At 43.7% G+C, this 23443-nt stretch overlaps 1 protein-coding gene across 3 annotated transcripts in view; it reads right to left on the bottom strand.

Moving 5' to 3' along the window:
* Positions 1–23443, bottom strand: part of LOC119961966 (protein TANC1-like) — a 145192-nt gene that overhangs the window by 23373 nt on the left and 98376 nt on the right. For 2 of the 3 annotated variants that reach the window (XM_038789625.1, XM_038789628.1), the window contains exons 17-19: positions 20203–20336; positions 18779–19159; positions 14243–14375 (exon numbers count right to left, since the gene is read on the bottom strand). In XM_038789625.1, the coding sequence (XP_038645553.1) occupies positions 14243–14375; positions 18779–19159; positions 20203–20336 (648 nt within the window). The remainder of the gene's footprint in view (positions 1–14242; positions 14376–18778; positions 19160–20202; positions 20337–23443) is intronic. The other variant, XM_038789627.1, reaches the window with a different exon arrangement.

Genomic DNA, 23443 nt, shown 5'->3' with positions numbered 1-23443 from the left:
GCAGCCTTTGCAATGTATTAATGGAAGCATTTAAGGAAAGGAGAATGAAAGGGTTAAAAAGTTAAAGTGAGACTTAAAATACAGTTGACTTATACTTCCATATAGAAAACCAATTTATTTTAAAGCTTTGATGGCTTATTTTTAATCTTAAAGCAAGGTGTTCTACTGAAATTTACACTGGCAATATGATTAATTTGCCAAATACTTGCACTGATTTCCATTTTATACTTAGTTCTCAAATAATAAGGTACGCTGTTTGAAAATAACACAATAAGAAGTCTTACAACACCAGGTTAAAGAACCACAAGTTTATTTGGAACTACTAGCTTTCGCAACTCTATCAGGTGAAGGAGCTGCGCTCCGAAAGCTAGTGATTCCAAATAAACCTGTTGGACTTTAACCTGTTGTTCTTACTGTACCCACCACAGTCCAATGTCAGCATCTCCACATCATGAAAAGATCAGCATTTGGTGTCAAAAATAAATATTGCCACATTTAGAAGTACTGATTCAAGTATTCATAGAATACGTACAGGGCAGGAGGCAATTTGGCCCATCGAGTCTGCACCGACCCTCTGAAAGACCACCCTACCTAGCCCAATCCCTCACCCTATTACTGCAACCCCACCCTAAGGGGCAATTTAGAACATAGAGCAGTACAGCACAGAACAGGCCCTTCGGCCCTCGATGTTGTGCCGAGCATTGTCCGAAACCAAGATCACGTTATCCTACTCCCTGTCATTCTGGTGTGCTCCGTGTGCCTATCCAATAATCTCTTGAAAGTTCCTAAAGTGTCCGACTCCACTATCACAGCAGGCAGTCCATTCTACACTCTAACCACTCTGAGTAAAGAACCTACCTCGGACATCCCTCCTATATCTCCCACCCTGAATCTTATAGTTATGCCCCCTTGTAACAGCTACAACCATCCGAGGAAAAAGTCTCTGAACGTCCACCCTATCTATCCCCCTCATCATCTTATAAACCTCTATTAAGTTGCCTCTCATCCTCCTCCGCTCCAAAGAGAAAAGCCCTAGCTCCCTCAACCTTTCCTCATAAGACCTATCCTGCAAACCAGGCAGCATCCTGGCAAATCTCCTTTGCACCCTTTCCAATGCTTCCACATCCTTCCTATAATGAGGTGACCAGAACTGCATACAATACTCCAAATGTGGTCTCACCAGGGTCATATATAGTTGTAGCATAACCCCGCGGCTCTTAAACTCAAGCCCCCTGTTAATAAACGCTAACACACTATAAGCCTTCTTCACGGCTCTATCCACTTGAGTGGCAATCTTCAGAGATCTGTGGACATGAACCCCTACATCTCTCTGTTCCTCCACATTCCTCAGAACCCTGCTGTTGACCCTGCAATCTGCATTCAAATTTTTTCTACCAAAATGAATCACCTCGCACTTATCAGGGTTAAACTCCATCTGCCATTTTTCGGCCTAGCTACGCATCCTATCAATGTCTCCTCGCAGCCTACAACAGCCCTCCACCTCATCCACTACTCCACCAATCTTGGTGTCATCAGCAAATTTACTGACCCACCCTTCAGCCCCCTCCTCCAAGTCAATGATAAAAATCACAAATAGCAGAGGACCCAGCACTGATCCCTGTGGTACACCGCTGGTAACTGGTGTCCAGTCTGAAAATTTTCCATCCACCACCACGCTGTCTTCTATGTGATAGCCAGTTACTTATCCAATTGGCCAAATGTCCCTCTATCCCACACCTCCTTACTTTCTTCATGAGCCGACCATGGGGAACCTTATCAAACGCCTTACTAAAATCCATGTATACGACATCAACTGCTCTACCTTCATCTACACACTTAGTTACCTCCTCAAAGAATTCAATCAAATTTATGAGGCAAGACAAATTTCACGAATTTTTCACCCTTCACGAATTCGTGCTGACTATCCCAGATTAAGCTGCATCTTTCCAAATGGTCATAAATCCTATCCTTCAGGACCTTTTCCATTAACTTACCGACCACCGAAGAAAGACTAACTGGCCTATAATTACCAGGGTCATTCCTATTCCCTTTCTTGAACAGAGGAACAACATTTGCCACTCTCCAGTCCTCTGGCACTATCCCCGTGGACAGTGAGGACCCAAAGATCAAAGCCAAAGGCTCTGCAATCTCATCCCTTGCCTCCCAAAGAATCCTTGGATATATCCCATCTGGTCCAGGGGACTTGTCGACCCCAAGGTTTTTCAAAATTGTTAATACATCCTTCCTCAGAACATCTACCTCCTCCAGCTGTATCTCACACTCATCCTCAAAAACATGGCCCCTCTCCTTGGTGAACACTGAAGAAAAGTATTAATTCAACGCCTCTCCTATTTCTTCTGACTCCATGCACAAGTTCCCACTACTGTCCTTGACCAGCCCTAACATCACCCTGGTCATTCTTTTATTTCTCACATAAGAGTAAAAAGCCTTGGGGTTTTCCTATATCCGACACACCAAGGACCCTCCTAGCTCTCCTAAGCCCTTTTTTTTTTAAGCTCATTCCTTGCTACCTTGTAACCCTCAAGTACCCAACTGAACCTTGTTTTCTCATCCTTACATACTCTTCCTTTTTCCTCTTGACAAGACATTCAACCGCTTTTGTGAACCATGGTTCCTTCACACGGCCATTTCCTCCCTGCCTGACAGGGACATACCTATCAAGGACACGCAGTATTTATTCCTTGAACAAGCTCCACTTTTCATTTGTGCCTGTTCCCATCTTATGCTCCCTAATTCTTGCCTAATCGCATCATAATTACCCCCCCCCACAATTATAAACCTTGCCCTGCCGTATAGACCTATCCCTCTCCATTGCAATAGTGAACGACACCGAATTGTGGTCACTATCTCCAAAGTTCTCTCCCACAAACAAATCTAACACTTGGCCCGGTTCATTACCCAGTACCAAATCCAATGTGGCCCCCCCCTCTTGTCGACCTATCCACATATTGTGTCAGGAAACCATCCTGCACACACTGTACATATACTGCCCCATCCGAACTGTTTGACCCATAGAGGTTCCAATCAATATTTGGAAAGTTAAAGTCACCCATGACAACTACCCTGAGACCTCCACACCTATCCATAATCTGTTTTGCAATTTCTTCCTCCAATTTAGCATGGCCAATCCACCTAACCTGCACATCTTTGGACTGTGGGAGGAAACCAGAGCACTCGGGGGTAACTCACACAGACACGGAGAGAATTTGTAAACTCCACAGACAGTTACCCATGGTCAGTAGTTTACAGGTCCCTGGCGCTGTGAGGCAGCAGTGCTAACCAGTATGCTGCCCCTCAAGTATTAGCGGATTACTTTATTCTAAGTAGGCATTAATTTATTGATGAGTGAGTCAATGTTCATAGTTTTCTTTGGAAATGATGATTCCAACATAAACATTTCGAGCCTGTGCTGCCGCAAACAGGTAGTATTTTGGCAATACTTTATTAAAATAATCAAATCACTGGACATTATTAATAGCATTAAATGGCAGATTAATGCAGCTTTAAGATAACTCTTCCAGGATAGATACTGTCACATTGTTGCCCAGCTGAGGTGCTGTAGGGCATACTTCTTCGCAGAGAAAAATAAGGACACTGATGGCAGAAACAGCAACAAGGGTGTTGAAAGCAATGAAACAAACCTATTTGCAAAAGTAAGCCACCTTTGTGAGTTGGTATATAATAGTGAAAAGAATTAATAAAAATCAGACTATATCAACAACAAAGTAGTACATTTTAAGATGATCTCCCAACAAAATTTCCACAATTAAAAAAGTAAAACTATAGTTTAACTGACGGTCTAAATTTTTCAATCTGTTTTTCAATACCTCCATCAAGCCATTTACAATTAAAGAAAAAATGTGGAGTGGAAAATCTGACCAAAGCTATGGTGTAAATGGGAAATGTAGCACGTGTACATCAACAAAGAATACTTTTGTCAAACAACTGACAAACCAGATATTCCGACAGTTGCCAATGAAAATACACAGCTCTCCTACTGAAGTCCCAAATTAAATCAAATTCTCATCAGCAGAATTGTACCTAAAAAGAAATTGAATCAGGCGAGACACAGAATTATAATCACTAGCATGAGACTAAAAAGCAGGACCTCTCGGGTTGTAATCTCTGGATTATTGCCAGTGCCACGTGCTAGCAAATACAGAAATAGGAGAATAGCGCAGATGAATTGGGGTTTAAGAATTGGTGCAGGAGGGAGAGTTTTAGATTCTCCTGGACCATGGGACCGTGTCTGGGGAAGGTGGGACATGTACAAGCAGGACAGTTTACATCCGAACCAGAGTGGGACTAACATCCTTGCTGGTGGATCTGCTAGTGCTGATGGGAGGAGTTTAAACTAATTCAGCTGGGAGAAGGGCCGCGACTGTTAGCAGAACAAAGAAAAGTACAGCACAGGAACAGGCCCTTCAGCCCTCCAAGCCCATGCCGACCATGTTGCCCGAGTAAACTATAATCTTCTGCACTTCCTGGGTCCGTATCCCTCTATTCCCATCCTATTCATGTATTTATCAAGATGCCCCTTAAATGTCACTATCGTCCCTGCTTTCACCACCTTCTCCAGCAGTGAGTTCCCTTGGTGTAAAAAAACACTTGCCTCGTACATCTACTCCAAACCTTGCCGCTCGCACCCTAAACCTATGCCCCCTAGTAATTGACCCCTCTACCCTGGGGAAAAGCCTCTGGCGATCCACTCTGTCTATGCCCCTCATAATTTTGTGGACCTCTATCAGGTCGCCCCTCAACCTCCGTCCTTCCAGTGAGAACAAACCGAGTTTATTCAACTGCTCCTTATAGCTAATGCCCTCCATACCAGGCAACATCCTGGTAAATCTCTTCTGCACCCTCTCTAAAGCCTCCACATCCTTCTGGTAGTGTGGCGACCAGAATTGAACACTATACTCCAAGTGTGGCCTAACTAAGGTTCTATACAGCTGCAACATATGAGTGGCGACTGTCGTGCCCCTGTTCAAAAAAGGGAATAGGGATAACCCTGGGAATTACTGGCCAGTTAGTCTTACTTCGGTGGTAGGCAAAGTAATGGAAAGGGTACTGAGGGATAGGATTTCTGAGCATCTGGAAAGACACTGCTTGATTACGGATAGTCAGCACGGATTTGTGAGGGCTAGGTCTTGCCTCACAAGTCTTATTGAATTATTTGAGGTGACCAAGCACGTGGCTGAAGGTAAAGCAGTGGATGTGGTGTACATGGATTTTAGTAAGGCATCTGATAGGGTTCCCCGTAGTAGGCTTATGCAGAAAGTAAGGAGGCATGGGATAGTGGGAAATTTGGCCAGTTGGATAACGAACTGGCTAACCCATAGAAGTCAGAGAGTGGTGATTGATGGCAAAGATTCAGCCTGGATGCAGAGCTGGTATGAGAAGTGGCATATGGAGTTTAACCCTGAAAAGTGTGAGGTTGTCCATTGTGGAAGGACAAATATGAATGCGGAATTCAGGGTTAACGGTAGGGTTCTTGGCAATGTGGAGGAGCAGAGAGATCTTGGGGTCTATGTTCATAGGTCTTTGAAAGTTGCCACTCAAGTGGATAGAGCTGTGAAGAAGGCCTATGGTGTGCTAGCATTCATTAGCAGAGGGATTGAATTTAAGAACCGTGAGGTGATGATGCAGCTGTACAAAACTTTGGTATGGCCACATTTGGAGTACTGTGTGCAGTTCTGGTCGCCTCATTTTAGGAAGTATGTGGAAGCTTTGGAAAAGGTGCAAAGGAGATTTACCAGGATGTTGCCTGGAATGGAGAGTAGGTCTTACGAGGAACGGTTGAAGGTGCTCGGCCGTTTCTCATTAGAACGCAGAAGGATGAGGGGAGACTTGATAGAGGTTTATAAGATGATCAGGGGAATAGATAGACAGTCAGAGACTCTCCTCCCCCCCCCCCCCCCCCCCCCCCCCCCCGGAGTGGAACAAACCATTAAACCATTACAAGGGGACATAAATTTAAGGTGAATGGTAGAAGATATAGGGGGGATGTCAGAGGTAGGTTCTTTACCCAGAGAGTAGTGGGGGCATGGAATGCACTGCTTGTGGACGTAGTTGAGTCGGAAACATTAGGGACCCTCAAGCGGCTATTAGATAGGTACATGGATAACGGTTGAATAATGGGGTGTTGATTAATTTGTTCTTAATCTCGGACAAATATTCGGCACAACATCGTGAGTCAAAGAGCCTGTTCTGTGCTGTATTTTTCTGTGTTCTAATCTTGCCCCTTCCTCGCCCTTAATTCATCCATTTTATCTATAATACTCCTGGCATTAAAGTAGAGGCCATTCAGCCTTGTCTTACTCCCTTGAAATTTACTACTGCTGTATTCCCTGACTTGATTGCTTTATGTTTTGTTCTACTGTTTTGTTCTCTCTCTTTCTTCTGGCCTGAACTTTTAATCTGCAGGGAGACCAGAGAGCATCTGAGAACCTGGGAAGGCAAGTGATTTTTATTTTTATTTCTTTTTTATTTATTTTTATTACCGTTTCAAATTGTGTGTTTGGGGGGTGGGGGGGGGGGGGGGGGGGGGGGAGGAGAGAGAGAGAGAGAGAGAGAGAGAGAGAGAGAGAGAACTGAGGTGACATCACAGTAAAGCTGTGACCCGATTGGCTGGTTGGGAAGCTACACTGAATTTAAAAATTAAGCATTGTTAAACTAACTAAACATAATTACTTATTACTTAATTATAATTTAGAGGGGTATCTAAGCCAGAGATTGGAGAGTACTGTATTCAGTTTTCACGTTTATAGTAGAAATCTAGTGCTAGGAAATATATAGTTAACAATAACTTTGTTTTTTAAACTTTTCAATTTAATTTACTAATTAATTGACGCAATGTCAATTAGTGGGGTGTAGTGCTCTGACTGTGAGATGTGGCAGGTCCGGGAGGCTTCCAGCGTCCCGGATGGCTTCATCTGCAGAAAATGCACCCAACTGGAGCTCCTAACAGACCGCATGATTCGGTTGGAGCAGCAGTTGGATGCACTTAGGAGCATGTAGGTGGCGGAAAGCGTCATAGATAGCAGTTATACAGTTGACAGTGAGGACGAAAAGATCATTGCCAAAGGCTATGCAATTTCATCTCTTGCTTCCCATAGAATCCTTGAATATATCCCGTCAGGCCCGGGGTACTTGTCTATCCTCAGGGTTTTCAAAATGCCCAACACATCTTCCTTCCTAACAAGTATCTCCTCAAGCTTACCAGTCTGTTTCACACTGTCCTCTCCAACAAAATGGCCCCTCTCATTCGTAAATACTGAAGAAAAGTACTCGTTCAGGACCTCTCCTATCTCTTGACTCAACACACAATCTCCCGCTACTGTCGTTGATCGGACCCATCCTCACTCTAGTCATTCTCATATTTCTCACATGTGTAAAAGGCCTTGGGGTTTTCCTTGATTCTACCCGCCAAAGATTTTTCATGCCCTCTCTTAGCTCTCCTAATCCCTTTCTTCAGTTCCCTCCTGGCTATCTTGTATCCCTCAAGCGCCCTGTATGAACCTGGTTTCCTCAGCCTTACACAAGTATCTTTCTTCCTCTTAACAGGACATTCAACCTCTCATCAACCATGGTTCCCTCACTTGACCATTTCTTCCCTGCCTGACAGGGACATACATATCAAGGAAACTTAATATATGTTCCTTGAACAAGTTCCACATTTCAATTGTGTCCTTGTCTGACAGCATCGTATTTACCCTTCCCCCAATTGTAAACCTTGCCCTGTTGCACGCACCTATCCCTCTCCATTACTAAAGTGAAAGTCACAGAACTGTGGTAACTATCTCCAAAATGCTCCTCCACTAACAAATCTATCACATGCCCTGGTTCATTACCAAGTACCAAATCCAGTATGGCCTCCCCACTGGTCAGACAATCTACATACTGTGTTAGAAAGCTTTCTGGACACACTGCACAAACACCACCCCATCCAAACTATTTGATCTAAAGAGTTTCCACTCAATATTTGGGAAGTTGAAGTCACTCATGAGTACTACCCTGTGACTTCTGCACCTTTCCAAAATATGTTTCCAAATCTGTTCCTCCACATCTCTGCTGCCATTGGGAGGGGGGGTGGGGGGGGTGGGGGGGGGGGGGGCTATAGAAAACTCCCAACAAGGTGACTGCTCCTTTCCTATTTCTGACTTTAACCCATACTGCCTCAGTAGGCAGATCCTCCTCAAACTGCCTTTCTGCAGCTGTTATACTATCTCTAATTCATAATGCAACCCCCCACCTCTTTTACCACCCTCCCTAATCTTATTGAAAGATCTATAACCAGGAACCTCCAACAACCATTTCTGCCCCTCTTCTATCCAAGTTTCCGTGATGGCCACCACATTGTAGTCCCAAGTACCGATCCATGCCTTAAGTTCACCCACCTTATTCCTGATGCTTCTTGCATTGAAGTATAAACACCAGCCCATCTCCGTGCCTGCAAGTACTCTCCTTTGTCAGTGTTACCTTCCCCAGTGCCTCACTACACGCTTTGACGTCCTGAACATTGGCTACCTTAGCTGCGGGTAGACAAGTCCAGTTCCCATTCCCCAGCCAAATTAGTTTAAACCCTCCCGAAGATTACTGGAAAACCTCCCTCCCAGGTTATTGGTGGCCCTCCGGTTCGGATGCAACCCGTCCTGCTTGTACAGGTCCCACCTTCCCCAGAATGTGCTCCAATTATCCAAATACCTGAAGCTCTCCCTCCTACACCATTCCTGCAGCCACGTGTTCAACTGCACTCTCTCCCTATTCCTAGCCTCGCTATCACGTGGCACCAGCAACAAACTAGAGATGACAACTCTTGTCTGTCCTGGCTTTTAACTTCCAGCCTAACTCCATAAACTCGTTTATTACATCCACACCTTTTCCTACCTACGTCGTTGGTACCAATGTGCACCACGACTTCTGGCTGCTCACCCTCCCCCTTGAGGATCCTGAAGACACGATCAGAGACATCCCTGGCCCTGGCACCCGGGAGGCAACATACCTTCCGGGAGTCTCGCTCGCAATCACAGAATCTCCTATCTATTCCCTAACCATTGAGTCTCCTATCACTATTGCTTTTCTATTCTCCCCCCTTCCCTTCTGAGCCCCAGAGCCAGACTCAGTGCCAGAGACCTGGCCACTAGGGCCTTCAGCCGGTAGGTCATCCCCCCCAACAGCATCCAAAACGGTATGCTTGTTTTGAAGGGGAACGGCCATGAGGGATCCCTACACTGTCTGACCATTCGTTTTCTTTCCCCTGACTGTAACCCAGCTACTCCTGTCATGTACCTTGGATGTGGCTTCCTCCCTGTAACTCTTCTCTATTACCCCCTCTGCCTCCCAGATGATCCAAAGTTCATCCAGCTCCAGTTTCCTAACACGGTCTCAGAGGAGCTGAAGTTGGGTGCACTTCCCGCAGGTAGTCAGTGGGGACACCAGTGGTATCCCTCACCACCCACATCCTACAGGAGGAGCATGCAACTGACCTAACCTCCATCCCCTCTTACCTTCTTGAATACAGCTGCACTGTGGACCAACTGGGACTCCGCCCTCCGACTGCTCCCAGTCAGCTGTACTCTGTAAACACCCGGCTCCCTTCATGCTCTTTGAGGGAATGTAGGAAATGAAATAAAAAGGAGCACCTTACTCCCTCCTCACCTAACTCCCTCAGTCACCAAACTCTCACTATAGCACTCAAATGCACCCAAATTCAGCACTCAGTGCAAACCCACTGGCAGCTCAACATCCCAGGATATAGCTTTAGGGGGTGGGAGATTAGAATTTATAGGTTATTGGTGATTAGCTCACTGGGCTAAATCGCTGGCTTTTAAAGCAGACCAAGCAGGCCAGCAGCACGGTTCGATTCCCGTACCAGCCTCCCCGGACAGGCGCCGGAATGTGGCGACTAGGGGCTTTTCACAGTAACTTCATTGAAGCCTACTCGTGACAATAAGCGATTTTCATTTCATTTCATTATGTATAGTATTATGGGCCAGGGTTTAGAGAACCCCGAAGTATATCATGGAGTTCACCTGACCCACAACTTTAAATAGATTTTGGTTATGGGGAGCACAAGGGCCCACCTTACAAGTGTGGTGCAGAGAGCTAAAGTATGTTTAAAACAAAACAATGGTTATTCTATGAATCCAGTTAACATTTTATAAACACACAATGAACATCTCAACTAAAACACTGATACTTTCCCAAATACAATATTCTTAATAACTTCCCAAACAACATCCATAAGTTAAATCCTTTTTAAAATAAAGACAGCAGATTTGCATTCCTTACAGAAACTTTGAAATCAATGATCTGGAGACATTTTTAGCTTTTAGTGAGCGAGATCATTATACAGCTGCTTGCTTTGAATGCAGCTATCCACTTCTAAAAACGAAATTAAACACCCTGCAGCTGCCAGCTCTAAAACAAAAGTGAAAGACAGACATCCCAGCTCCACCCACACGCTGACATCACTGCAGCTATTTGATAAACACCCATTTCTTAAAGGTACATCCACCTGACAGTGGGATGACCGTGGATTCTTTTTTATTTCTTGTTCTGTATTTAAGATGTTGGGGGTTGGTCGGATAAAGTGGTTGTTGGTTAGGGGATTGCCATTGTATTTGCTATTGTTGGTTATCTGTTGTTGGGTGTTTTATTTGATGAAAATGTGAAAAAGGAGAATAAGAATATTTTTAAAAAAAACATCCCAGGATATGGAATCTTCATGCGAGGCAGAATGGGTAAAAGAGTAGGAGGCATTGCATTATTAGTTAATGAGTCAGTTATTGCGGTAAGGAGAGATGATATCTTGGAGGGGACATAAAATGAAGTTTTGTGGGTAGAGCTTAGGAACAAAAAAGGGGCAGTCACATTGCGAGGTGCTTATTCTAGACCCCCAGATAGTCAGTGGGAAATGGAGCAGCAAATATGTGCGCAAGTCACAGAGCTGTTTAAAAATAATAATAGGGTAATAAATGCGAACTTTATAGCTCAGGAGAACAGGGGAACGTTTTAGCTCAATATATAGACGGTCCAGCAAGGGATGGTGCGGTGCTGGACCTAATTCTGGGGAATGAAGCTGGACAGGTGGTTTGCGTGTTGGTGGGGAGCATTTTGGTGATAGCGACCACAACATGGTACAATTGGATTGGATTGAATTGGATTTGTTTATTGTCACGTGTACCGAGGTACAGTGAAAAGTTTTTTTCTGCAAGCAGCTCAACAGATCATTCAGTACATGGGAAGAAAAGGGAATTAAACAGAATTCAAGAAAATACATGAGAATACATAATAGGGCAACACAATATATACAATGTACTACATAATTTAAGTTTGTTATGGACAAATTGCAAAAGAAGGTTGTTGATTGGGGGAAGAGCAGATTTTATTAAAAAGGCAGGATCTGACCAAGGTAGACTGGAAAGAGTTAATTGTGGGGAAACCTACAGAAGAGCAGTGGGGAGCGTTCAGAAAGGACACGTGGAGGGTACAGGCCCAATATGTTCCCTCTAGAATAATAGGAAGGAGTAACAAACAAGAGAACCATGGGGTATGATGATAATAAAAAGAGGTTTTTAAGCAAGTAAAAGGAGAGCAAATCAAAGGAGGCATTCGTGGAGTACAGAAAGTGCAGGATGAAGTTTAAGGAAGCAATTCAGAGAGCAAAGAGGGGATATGAGAAAGCTCTAGCTGGTAAAAGTAGGGAAAATCCCAAGATATTCTATTAGTAAATCAATGGGAAGAGGATAACCAGTGAAAGAGTAGAGACTAACAGTAAAATCTGTGGGTGGAGCCAAAGGATATTAGTAGGGTGTTGAATGAATCCTTCATATCTGTCTTCACCCAAGCGAATGAGGTAGATAGATATACAACTCGGGGACAGAGACTGCTAATAATAATAATCTTTATTAGTGTCACAAATAGGCTTACATTAACACTGCGATGAACTTACTGTGAAAATTCCCTAGTCGCCACACTCCGGCGCCTGTTCGGGTACACTGAAGGAGAATTCACAATGTCCAATTCACCTAATAAGCATGTCTTTCCTGATTTGGGGGAGGAATCCGGAGCACCCGGAGGAAACCCATGCAGACACTGGGAGAACGTGCAGACTCCTCATAGACAGACTGTGACCTAAGCCGGGAATCAAACCTGGGACCCTGGAGCTGTGAAGCAAAAGTGCTAACCACTGTTCTACCGTGCCGCAAGGTTTTTGAGCAAATTGTCATAGGGAGTGACAAGGTATTAGACGTGTTGGCAGGCTTAAAAGTGGACAAGTCTCCATGTCCAGATGAATTGTGTAACAGGATGCTGTGCAAAACGAGGGAGGAGACTGCAGGGACTCTGACTCAAATTTTCAATTCCTCTCTGGCCTCAGGGGAAATGCCAGAGGACTGGAGAACAGCTGATGTGGTCCCACTATTTAAGAAAGGTTGACATAAGCCAGGGAACTACATACCAGTGAGTCTCCCATCGGAGAGTGGGAGAATTGGCGGAGACAGGTGAATGCAGCTTAAAGCCCATTCTGCATATTTAAATGAGAATTTTAACATGCTAATCTGGTTGATGCCGAGTGAGGGCATGAACCAGGTCACATCTGCTAGGAGGGCCCGAGAGCATCGAAAACTGTTTGACACCTGCCGCGTATCCCATTTCGGGTCTCTCGCAGAATTCGCCTGACACAGCAAGATTTGCGCTCAAAGTAATGCAACCAGAGAATCGTCCCCAAAGTATTTTGAAACTTTCAGAAGTAATGTCAGGAAGATGCTGATAAAGTCAGGTCATGTTGATATAGCCATTTGCAGTCTTCGAAAATCTAATTCTGGTCTTGAATTGGAGCCTGATCAGTACTGAACCATTGGCAGTTGCATGGCAGCATATTGCTCACTGCAAATGAAATGCAGATGGTAGGAGACTGCAGAGTTTATTTTCCTTTATGATAAGCCGAGATGGGTAATGTGACTATCACATTGATGTGATCAACTGAAAGTACAACTGCTTAATCATTTATCTTGCGTCAGTGTTAGTTGACACCAAATGCAAATTTACTTCAAACTAACTATATAGCTCAAGGGCAGCACGGTAGCACAGTTGCTTCACAGCTCCACGGTCCCAGGTTCGATTCCCGGCTTGGGTCACTGTCTGTGTGGAGTCTGCATGTTCTCCCCGTGTCTGCGTGGGTTTCCTCCGGTTTCCTCCCACAGTCCAACCATGTGCAGGTTAGGTGGATTGATCATGCTAAATTGTCCTTAGTGTCCAAAAAAGGTTAGGTGGGGTTACTGGGTGACAGGGACAGGTTGGAAGTGAGTGCTCTTTCCAAGAGCACTGTAAATTCTATGATAAACAATGATGCCATAGGGATATCAATATGCCGTTCAGCCACTCGAACCTGCTCCATCATTCAGTTATGCCATGGCTGATTTATACCTAAACTCTATTTATCCACCTTACCTCCAATATGCCTTGGTACCCTTATCTAATAATAATTGCCCAAGACCATAAAATTAATAATTAAGGGACATCAAATTACTTATTTTCCTCTTGCATGCAGTTGCACCCACTGCACATTTGGTAATCAATCCACACAAATGCATAGCAATTAGTAATCCCTCTCTACTGTCAATTAACATCCGTGCTATTTGGCACTGTCCAGGAGAGACATAATTTCTGCCAATTAAATGAAGCAATACACTGTTCAATACTTAAATAGTGTTCAGTAACATTGTTAATTATCCAATTAACAGATGTCTGTATTTAAAATACTTTTAATTTGGGTTGAATAGCTGGTTACAAACACATTATCGCAATAAAATGTAAATCCAAGTAAAATGGTCTGCACAAAACAGTTGTATTACAAACAAAAATGTCTAAAGATGCAAATACATCTGACATTCTTGAAAATAAATTACATGATATTTGTACAGGAAAGAACTTGGATTTTCATATGGAGCTTTAGAGGACCTTTGTGAATGGGACCAGATAAATAACACCAAGCATCAAATTTCAGATTTTTCTTGAAACAGGGAAATCTCATATTTTCAATCAATCGGAACAAAAGACATCGACAAAAAATTTAGCTGCATACTTTATAACAGTATGTCAAGGACAAATCAGCTCCCCTTCTTTGTCAGTCAAAATTATAAGCAAAAATGGCAGCATAGCTTATAAAAATGCTACAATTCATTTCTGTAGTCTTGTTTCCTGACAGTCAAAGTCGTACCTAGTTTTGCACCTTTCTTGAGCAGCATCAGCACCACTGAAGTGTTGCAACATCCAATTGCTCTGTCTAATGGACGCATTCCACTGCAGTCAACATGCTCAATCATTGCACCTTTTTCCACCAGATACTGAACCTGAACAGTAAACATGAAACTTATTAAACATGTTTATTTAACCTAACGATATAAGATTTCCTCACTGTTCTAACAAATCATCTCTGGTTTTCCAGGATTATTTTCGAGAAATGTCTGAAACAGCTTGAATATTGATCAATCCTTCTTCTTTGTTTAGAGATGATTGAAACCGGTGTTCATGCGGAATTAACTTTCAATTATATTCAGTGCTTGAAATAAATCTTATTCTAATCTTAATATTCCTTATATTTACATTCCTAGAAGTGATTGGATTGATAGTCTCAAATAATAAATGCAAATAATAATTTCACTTTATTTCAACTATTTTTGTTTGAATAAAAAATCAGCAAAATATTTTGCCTCCACCAACTCCTGACAACTCCTCCACTCACTTGCATTTACATAGCATCTGTAATATAAAAATAGGTTCTATGGTGCTTTATAGAGAAAGGAGAAAATAAAGGAGGTATTCTTTATTTGAAACGGATTCCAAGCTATGGAGGGACAGGAGTAATTCTGTACTTTCATGAGACGTTGCAGGCAAGGCAAGTATTTGTTGTTCATTCCTAACTGTCCTTGAGAAGGTGGTAGTGAGCTGCCTTCTTGAACTGCTGCAGTCAATCTGGAGTAGGCACACCTTTGCGCTGTTAGGAAGTAAGTTCCAGGATTCTGACCCAGCAACAATGAATGATCAATAATATATTTCCATGTCAGGGCGGTTTATGGCTTGGAAGGGAACTCGCAGGTTATGGTGCCTTTGTCCTTCTAGATCAGGGGTGGGCAAACTTTTCCGTGCAAGGGCCGCATTCAGAAATTCACAATTCACAAAGGGCCGCATAGTATATTAAGTAAAATAATTACTTCACCCGGTTATGATTCTGGGCGCCTCATATAGAACATAGAACAGTACAGCACAGAACAGGCCCTTCGGCCCTCGATGTTGTGCCAAGCAATGATCACCCTACTCAAGTCAACGTATCCACCCTATACCAGTAAGTAACCCAACAGCCCCCCCCACCCATTAACCTTTTAAAAAAAAAAAAAAAAAAAAAAAAATTTTTTTTAAAATTTTTTTTTTTTTTTTTGTAATGACTTGGTGGGCCGCAGAAATACCTTTGGCGGGCCGCATGCGGCCCGCGGGCCGTAGTTTGCCCACCCCTGTTCTAGATAGTAGAGGTCGTGGGTTTGGGAAGTGCTATCGAAGGAACCTTAGAGAGTTGCTACAGTGCATTGTGCAGATAGTACATGTTGTTGTCACTGTGTATCCGTAGTGGAAAGAGTGAATGTATACATTTGTGAATGGAGTGTCAATCGAGCAGACTGCTATACTGTGTAATCATCTGCCAACATCCTAACTTCTGATCTTATGATGAAGGGAAAGCCATTGATGAAGCATGTAAGGAACAGGGACCTTTAGTGATTTTTGAAGAATTTTTGAGGCACTTGCATGGAACTAGCTAGCACAGCATTTAATGCTATCTCTGGAAAAGAAAAACAAATTATATAGAGTCAGAGGCCAAAACAAGATTGAGAAAAAGATTGCACTCCCTACATTGAGGTCACTAGACTCTATGAACATTCCTAAACTGATGGGAGGAAGCCTCTAGGCACCCTGCCTTTATCTAGCCAATAAAAAGTCACCTCAAGTCAGCGGTCGGCCATGTGATTACTCAGGCATTTTGGGTACTGTCCCATAGCCATTGGTCTGAAGAGCCATCCGGGTGATTGATACTGGGTAAGCTACCAGCCCTCAACAAAACATGCGGCTGGATTCTCATTCCTGAGACTCTGAGACAAAGTGTTGAATTTGTGGACTTCTAAGACAGCAAAACTGGCACCACACCTGGATCGATTCAACGACTGTTCAGGGCTAGCATTGGTGCCACGTGGAACACAATCAATTCTAATGAGAAACGGGTGCCGGATTCACGACTGCCACTTAGGAGACCGACAAGCTGCAGCCACACATACATATTTCACTCCCCACACAGACATCATCCCAGCTGACAACTGGATGTGCTGGAGCACGCCCATAGGGCTGATAGGTCAGCTGGGGCCAGAGGGCACCTAGGGGGTGGCCTGGGGGAACACCCATACCACCCGTGGCCCTAAGTTCACAGTGGGCAGTCAGCGGCATGTGTAGCTGCATGGCTGCATTTCCGGCTGTGACAATGTTGTTCGATGTCTGTTCACCCCGACCCCACAGCCCACCTCCGCTACTCCACCCAGCCCTGGCAGAAGCCCCCAGACGAGTGGCACAACTGTCAGCGATGTTGGACACTTTCCATAACCACTCTCTCTCCCTCAGCAGCTACAGCGTCTGTTTAATGATTTTTAAAAGCACAAGTGAACCATGCAGTCGGGAATTCGGCCTACTGGAGGGGAGAATTGCAAAGGCCCCAGAGAAGATCGGGTTGGGCCCGTTAATGATATGCCAACGCAGTTTACCGTAATGCGTTCTGGAACGCATTGACGCTGCTGTCAAGGCGACGGAGAATTACGATTTGGTGTGAATTCGGCATCCACCACGATTTCAGAATTGGAAGTGATTCCCGATTCCGGCATCGGCTGACTGAGAATCCCGCCCATGATTTTCCCGATTCCAGCGTCAGCTGACAGAGAATCGCACCCATGATATATTAATGGATATTCATAGGAGTCAGGCCTTGTTCTCGCTTGGAAGAAGACAAGGGTTCTCCAACATCTCAGCCAGAGTGAGGGGGCAAAGAACAGAGATAGAGAAGACGACTGCCACTGACTAACAGTGAAAGACAGAGAGCGTATGATACTGTCACTTTGGGTTGCAGAAATCAGCAGTGTTCTTTTGTTCGTATTCTGGGAGCAGAATGCTGCTATCACTGAAATCAAACACTTCACTGTCACTGGTTGTACACTTTTATCTTGTCTATTTAGTTAGTGCATCATATCTAAACTGTTGAATAAACTACTTTAAAATTACTTACAAATACATGACTGCCTATCTTAGGTTTCTGTGGTTCCCAAATCCAAAATCGTACAAGCAGATTGGTCCAATGACACTACCCTGAGGAGCTCCTGTAGTGTTGCCCTGGGGCGAAGATGATCGTCCTCTAACTACCATGAGCACTTCCCTTTGTATTAGGTATGAGAGTGGAGAGCTCCCCCCACCTCTCTTCCGATTCTCGTGGACTTCAATTTTATACCACACTCTGTAATATGCAGCCTTGATGTCAAGGAGTGGCCGTCTCACCACACCATTTGAATTTAGATTTTTTGTCTATGTTTGGACCAAAGCTGCAATGAAATCAAGAGCCATGGCCCTGGCAGGACAACAAATTGCCATTGGTGAGCAGCTTGAAAGTGCCGCTTGATAGCACTGTCAACATCTTCCACCACTTTGCTGATGATTTAGAGTAGATTAATAGTGGGCCAATGGGCCAAATTTGATTTGTTCTGCTTTTGAGGAACAGGACATACCTGGGTCATTTTCCATTTTGTTGGGTAGATGCCAGTATTGCAGCTGTACTGAAACAGATTGTCCTGAAGTACAAATAAAGCTGGAGCACAAGTTTTCAGAATGTTGTCAGGAAGCACAGCCGTTGCTATATCCAGTACCTTCAGCCGTTTTTTTGATAACATTTGGAGTGAATAGAATTGGCTGAAGTAGTTGAACGTTGGGTCAAAATGATTAGATTGAGAAGTGTTTTTTAAAAAGGAAAGAGAAGAGACAAAGTGATTTAGGGGCAAACTTCCAGAAGCAACTGAAGAGGTTTCCAATAATGGTTAGGTGAAGTGCACGGCTAGGTGCAGTGAACCAAAGCAGACTGGAAAAGATGCAAAGCAATTTTACAAGGGTATCGCAGTCGAGTCCAATGCTCTCCTCATTCAATGCTCATACACCTGTATTTGCAATGCCAATCACTTGGCAGCAATCAAGATGGGGAACTCTAGCCAATTTCCCCCAGTGCCACCCCCTGGGGCTCGGAAGCCCTGTACACTAAGAGTTGAATTCAACAACCATCAGGGATCAAATCTGAATCTTCCCAGTCTTTTTGCCTTAGCTATGGACTGCTTACAACCACTGAACCTCTGGAAAAGTTGTCAATTTCATTCACGAATTGGAAATGAAGTACACTGTCTATTTGCAAATAATAAGCTCCTTAATTCAAAAGAGATAATTGATTGGGTAAACATGTTTATCCATAGAATAATATAGGCCACAAAAGGGCCCAGGTTCAATCCCTGATATGCGAACCATAATTCATCTCACCGTTCCTGATTAGTGAAAAAGTCAAAGATGGATTCTGCTCATGATCACCATGGTTTGAATACCTACCCATCAGCATTGACCAACGCTTTGTTACCAAACTCAATGCATCAATACATACATTGGTATACCACAAGCAAAGTTTGGTAATACTCACAATGTCAGAATCTCCATAAAAGGCTGCTAGATCTAGAGGTGTGCGACCATTCTTATCCATGTGGTCAATAGCTGCACCCCTCTCCACCAAAATCTGAACCACATGTTTTTGACCTTTCAGGCAGGACCAGCTCAAGGGAGTCAACCCTTCCTTATCTACTGAAGAAATGGAAGCACCTAAATAGAGAAGCCAAATAGAATATTGAAATACAGCAAAAAAATAAATGCACAAGTTAACAAAGATTGACAATAATTTACCTTCTGAAAGTAGAAATTCAACAGTGCTCACATGCCCCTCACAAGATGCCACCATAAGTGGTGTACGTCCTTGCTTATCTGTTGCGTTCATATCAGCATCATGCTGAAACAAGAGGTCAGCAATCTAAATTTCCAAAAAAATTAAAAATGAGTAGAGCACTATATTGAAAGATTACAATCCTTTCCACTTAAACTGCCCACATTTCAATGGGTAATCATTAAAATCAGCCAAATGCTACTCATTTTCCACTATAGTCAATTACAAAATGTTGAGTGCCTTGGATATTTTAGGCAGAAACAAATATCCATCGAGTAGTTTGCACTTTGGTTGTGCAAACAAGGTAATTGTACCAAAATCACTTGTAAGTGTGGTCAGGTTATAGCTTACATGGAACAGTGGCACAGTAGCTAGTGCTGCTGCCTCTCAGCGCCAGGGATCTGGGTTCAATTTCAGCTTTAGATGACTGTGTGCAGCTTGCATATTCTCGCAGTGTGTGCATAGGTTTCCTCTCAGTCCAAAGACATGAAGGTTAGGTGGTTTGGCCATGCTAAAATTGCTCCTTATTATCCAAAGATGTGCACGTTAGTTGAGGAAAGAGAGGCAGGGTGAGAGTGGGCACAGGTAGGGTGCTCTTTCAGAGATTCGGTGCAGACCTGATGGCCTGAATGATCTTTTTCTGCATTGTAGGGATTCTATGGTACCCTACACAGGACAAACTCAAATAACATTCCAAAAACTAAGCAAACAGCTCTGTAAAGGTCCAAAGTACAAAACTGGTAATCTTTTCTTAACTTTATTGTTCAGCTTTCTGACTACACCTGCTTATGAAATTCACAAATATTTATTATTCACATATATTCATTACAGTCATCACACACCTCTATAAAATAGCTAAATCTTAATATGTCTTGACATATTAGTATCAACCATTTCACTGTTAATTCAGTTCCTTGTGCAGAACATCACAAGAGTTGCATATATAGGAAATAAATCATTAAATGTGTCTAAGCAGGAGAATTGCAATAGCACAAGAATGTCTTTTGTAAGCGGTGGAGACTTTACCAGTTATTCTAAGCTACCAATACTGAAGCAAAAAATGTTGTATCTTAAACAAAGAATAATTTTTCCATGCATTAAAAAAATGCACAAGATGGCATTTACAGTACCTGCCAATGACCTTGTCTTGCTGCACAAAATACTGGAATAATTCCCCTCCGATTGGGATGGGATACCATAGCTCCTTGTTGCAGGAGCAGTTTACAAACTTCCAGTTTACCCCTGCCTGCAGCAGCCGTGAGAGCTAAGAAAGGAAAACAATGCACAAAACACAAGTGGGTAAGATTACATGGGCAGCACGGTAGCCTAGTGGATAGCACAATTGCTTCATAGCTCCAGGGTCCCATGTTCGATTCCGGCTTGGGTCACTGTCTGTGTGGAGTCTGCACACCCTCCCCGTGTGTACGTGGGTTTCCTCCGGTTTCCTCCCACAGTCCAAAGATGTGCAGGTTAGGTGGATTGGCCATGATAAATTGCCCTTAGTGTCCAAAATTGCCCTTAGTGTAGGGTGGGGTAACTGGGTTATGAGGATAAGGTGGAGGTGTTGACCTTGGGTAGGGTGCTCTTTCCAAGAGCCGGTGCAGACTCGATGGGCCGAATGGCCTCCTTCTGCACTGTAAATTCTATGATATCTATGATGTGCTGGCTCCTTGAAAGATGTATACAATTCGTCCCACTACTGATTTTTCCTATTACCCTGCAATTTTTGCCCTTTCAAAATATATATCCAATACCCTTTTGAAAGTACTGCTGAATCTGCATCGCCATTTCAGGCAGTGTATTTGATGTCATAATTCATGCAAAATAATTTCTCATCTCCAGACACCTGGGGCAGAATACTCCATTCCTGAGGCTAAGTGCTGGCGCGAACGGAGAATCCGCAGGTGTTTCACGACCGGAAAATCACGCGCACCCCTCACCGATTCCGATGAGGGGCTAGCACCGGCATCACATGAAATGCCAGTGGATCGCGTAGAAAACTGCTGGAGAATCGGCGGGTCCCGGGTCGCGCATGCGCAGGGGTGGAAAACATGGCGCCAGCCATGCTGGAATCCGAAGCCACACATCCCGACCCAACAATCCAGCCCCCGGCCGGCCACCCACCCCCCCGGCCAGCGGAACAGATCTTGGACAAGTGTGGTGGTGCGCTGGACACTACCCGCACTCAGCATGCCGGGTTCCTAACCGCTGGGACCACATGTGGCCTGCGCCATCGGGGGTGAAGCATCCCGGGTGGGTTGGTCGATGACACGCCAATGGCGTTGCAACTGCATGATGCCTGATGATGCCGGTTTGGAGGGCAGGGCATTGCAGACCGACGTCAAACCGGTGCCTGCCCCAACTCCAGCGTCGGAAGCCATTCTCCGCCTGATCGCCGAGCCCGATTTCAGTGTTGGGCTACGGAGGATCCAGCCCCTGTTCTTTAGACAATCTCAAATCTGTGCCCTATGGTTTTTCCTCCTACCAGTGGAAAATGTATTCCTATCTTAACAGAATGCCACAAAATTTTGAACACCTCTACTGAATTTCCCTTCAATCTTCTCTAATTTCAGTTCCTCTGCAAGTGTTTTCATTTAATCTTCTTCTGTTTTTTGATGGTATTTTAAAAAATAAATTTAGAGTACCCAGCGATTTTTAAAAATTTAATTAAGGGGCAATTTAACGTGACCAATCCACCGACCCTGCACATCTTTGTTGTGGGGGTGAGACCCATGCAGACATGGGGAGAATGTACAAACTCCACACAGACAGTGACCCAGGGCCAGGATCGAACCCTGGTCCTCACCGCCATAGGCAGCAGTGCTAACCAATGCGCCATGCCGCTCTGTTTTTTGAAGGTATGTGCAGCACGTGCAACTCTCCCACATCCACGGAGGATTAAAATATTATGGCCAGAGGGTTGCTACTTCCAATCTTCCTACTCTCAGTAACCTAGACACCTCATCAGGACCAGGTGTCCTTTCTGCTTTAATGTTGTGATAGTTTTGCATATTTTGTCTCTTACTTTATCCCTATCCATTGTCCTTTAGTGATATTGGCAGTATTGTCTTCTATTATGAAGACAGATGGAAAGTACTCATTTAATATCTCAGCCACGCACTCTGCCTCCACAACATTTCCTTTTATGTCCTTAATTAGCCCACCCATCCTTTTGATATCCATTTGCTTTTATACTTCTATTTTACGATACTTGCGAGTCTTTTCTCATAACACTCTCTTTCTCAGAGTTATCTCCTGCTTCTGTTCTCCTTTGCGCTTGATTATGTTTTTGTTAAAACTGTTTTTGTTTATAAAGTTGAGATTTATCATAAGACTTTGTCCCGTTTTAGGAACATAGAACAGGAGTAGGCCATTCAGCATTTTGAACCTGCTTCATCTTTCACCAAGATCATGGCTGATCTGGTTCAATTCTTTCATGCCTCAAGTGGGCTTTAGCTTGGAATACTCTTCCTTTACTCCTCATGAGAATGTGATAGGCTATATCCAAACTATCTGCTTTGATCCTCTCATTTACTGTTTTACCTGCTAATCTTTTATTCCATACTCATTAAACATTTTCCCATTTCCAGTCAAGTATCTTCATCGTTGATTGTGCCTTGTCCTTTTACACAATTACTCTAAACCTAAAGATATTGTGATCACTGTTTCCCAAATGGCCTTCCACTGAAAAAGAAAATAGAAACAGGCCTATGGCCCTCATGCCTGCAATCCCATTCACTAAGAATATGGTCAATCTTTGACCTCAATTCCACTTTCCCAATGCTTCATGGGAGGTAGCGGCATAGTGGTATTGCTGCTGGACTAGTAATCCAGAGGATGCTCCGAGGACTTGGGTTTGAATCCCACCATGGATGGTAAAATTTGAATTCAATAAAGATCTAAAAGTCACCATGAAACCATTGTCAATTGTGGTAAAAACCCATCTGGTTCACTAATGTAGATTCCATCTACACCTCCCGCTGCCGGGGGAAAGCAGGCAGCATAATCAAGGATCCCTCCCACCCGGCTTACTCACTTTTCCAACTTCTTCCATCGGGCAGGAGATTCAGAAGTCTGAGAACACGCACGAACAGACTCAAAAACAGCTTCTTCCCCACTGTCATCAGACTCCTAAATGACCCTCTTATGGACTGACCTCATTAACACTACACTCATGTCTGCTTCATCCGATGCCAATGCTTATGTAGTACATTGTATATATTGTGTTGCCCTATTATGTATTCTCATGTATTTTCTTGAATTTTGTTTAATTCCCTTTTCTTCCCATGTACTGAATGATCTGTTGAGCTGCTTGCAGAAAAATACTTTTCACTGTACCTCGGTACACGTGACAATAAACAAATCCAATCC

The sequence above is a fragment of the Scyliorhinus canicula genome, chromosome 2, assembly GCF_902713615.1.
Source record: "Scyliorhinus canicula chromosome 2, sScyCan1.1, whole genome shotgun sequence".
Lineage (NCBI taxonomy): Eukaryota > Metazoa > Chordata > Chondrichthyes > Carcharhiniformes > Scyliorhinidae > Scyliorhinus > Scyliorhinus canicula.
Note: the sequence above shows the minus strand (reverse complement) of the source record. Positions and strands in the feature narration are given on the sequence as shown.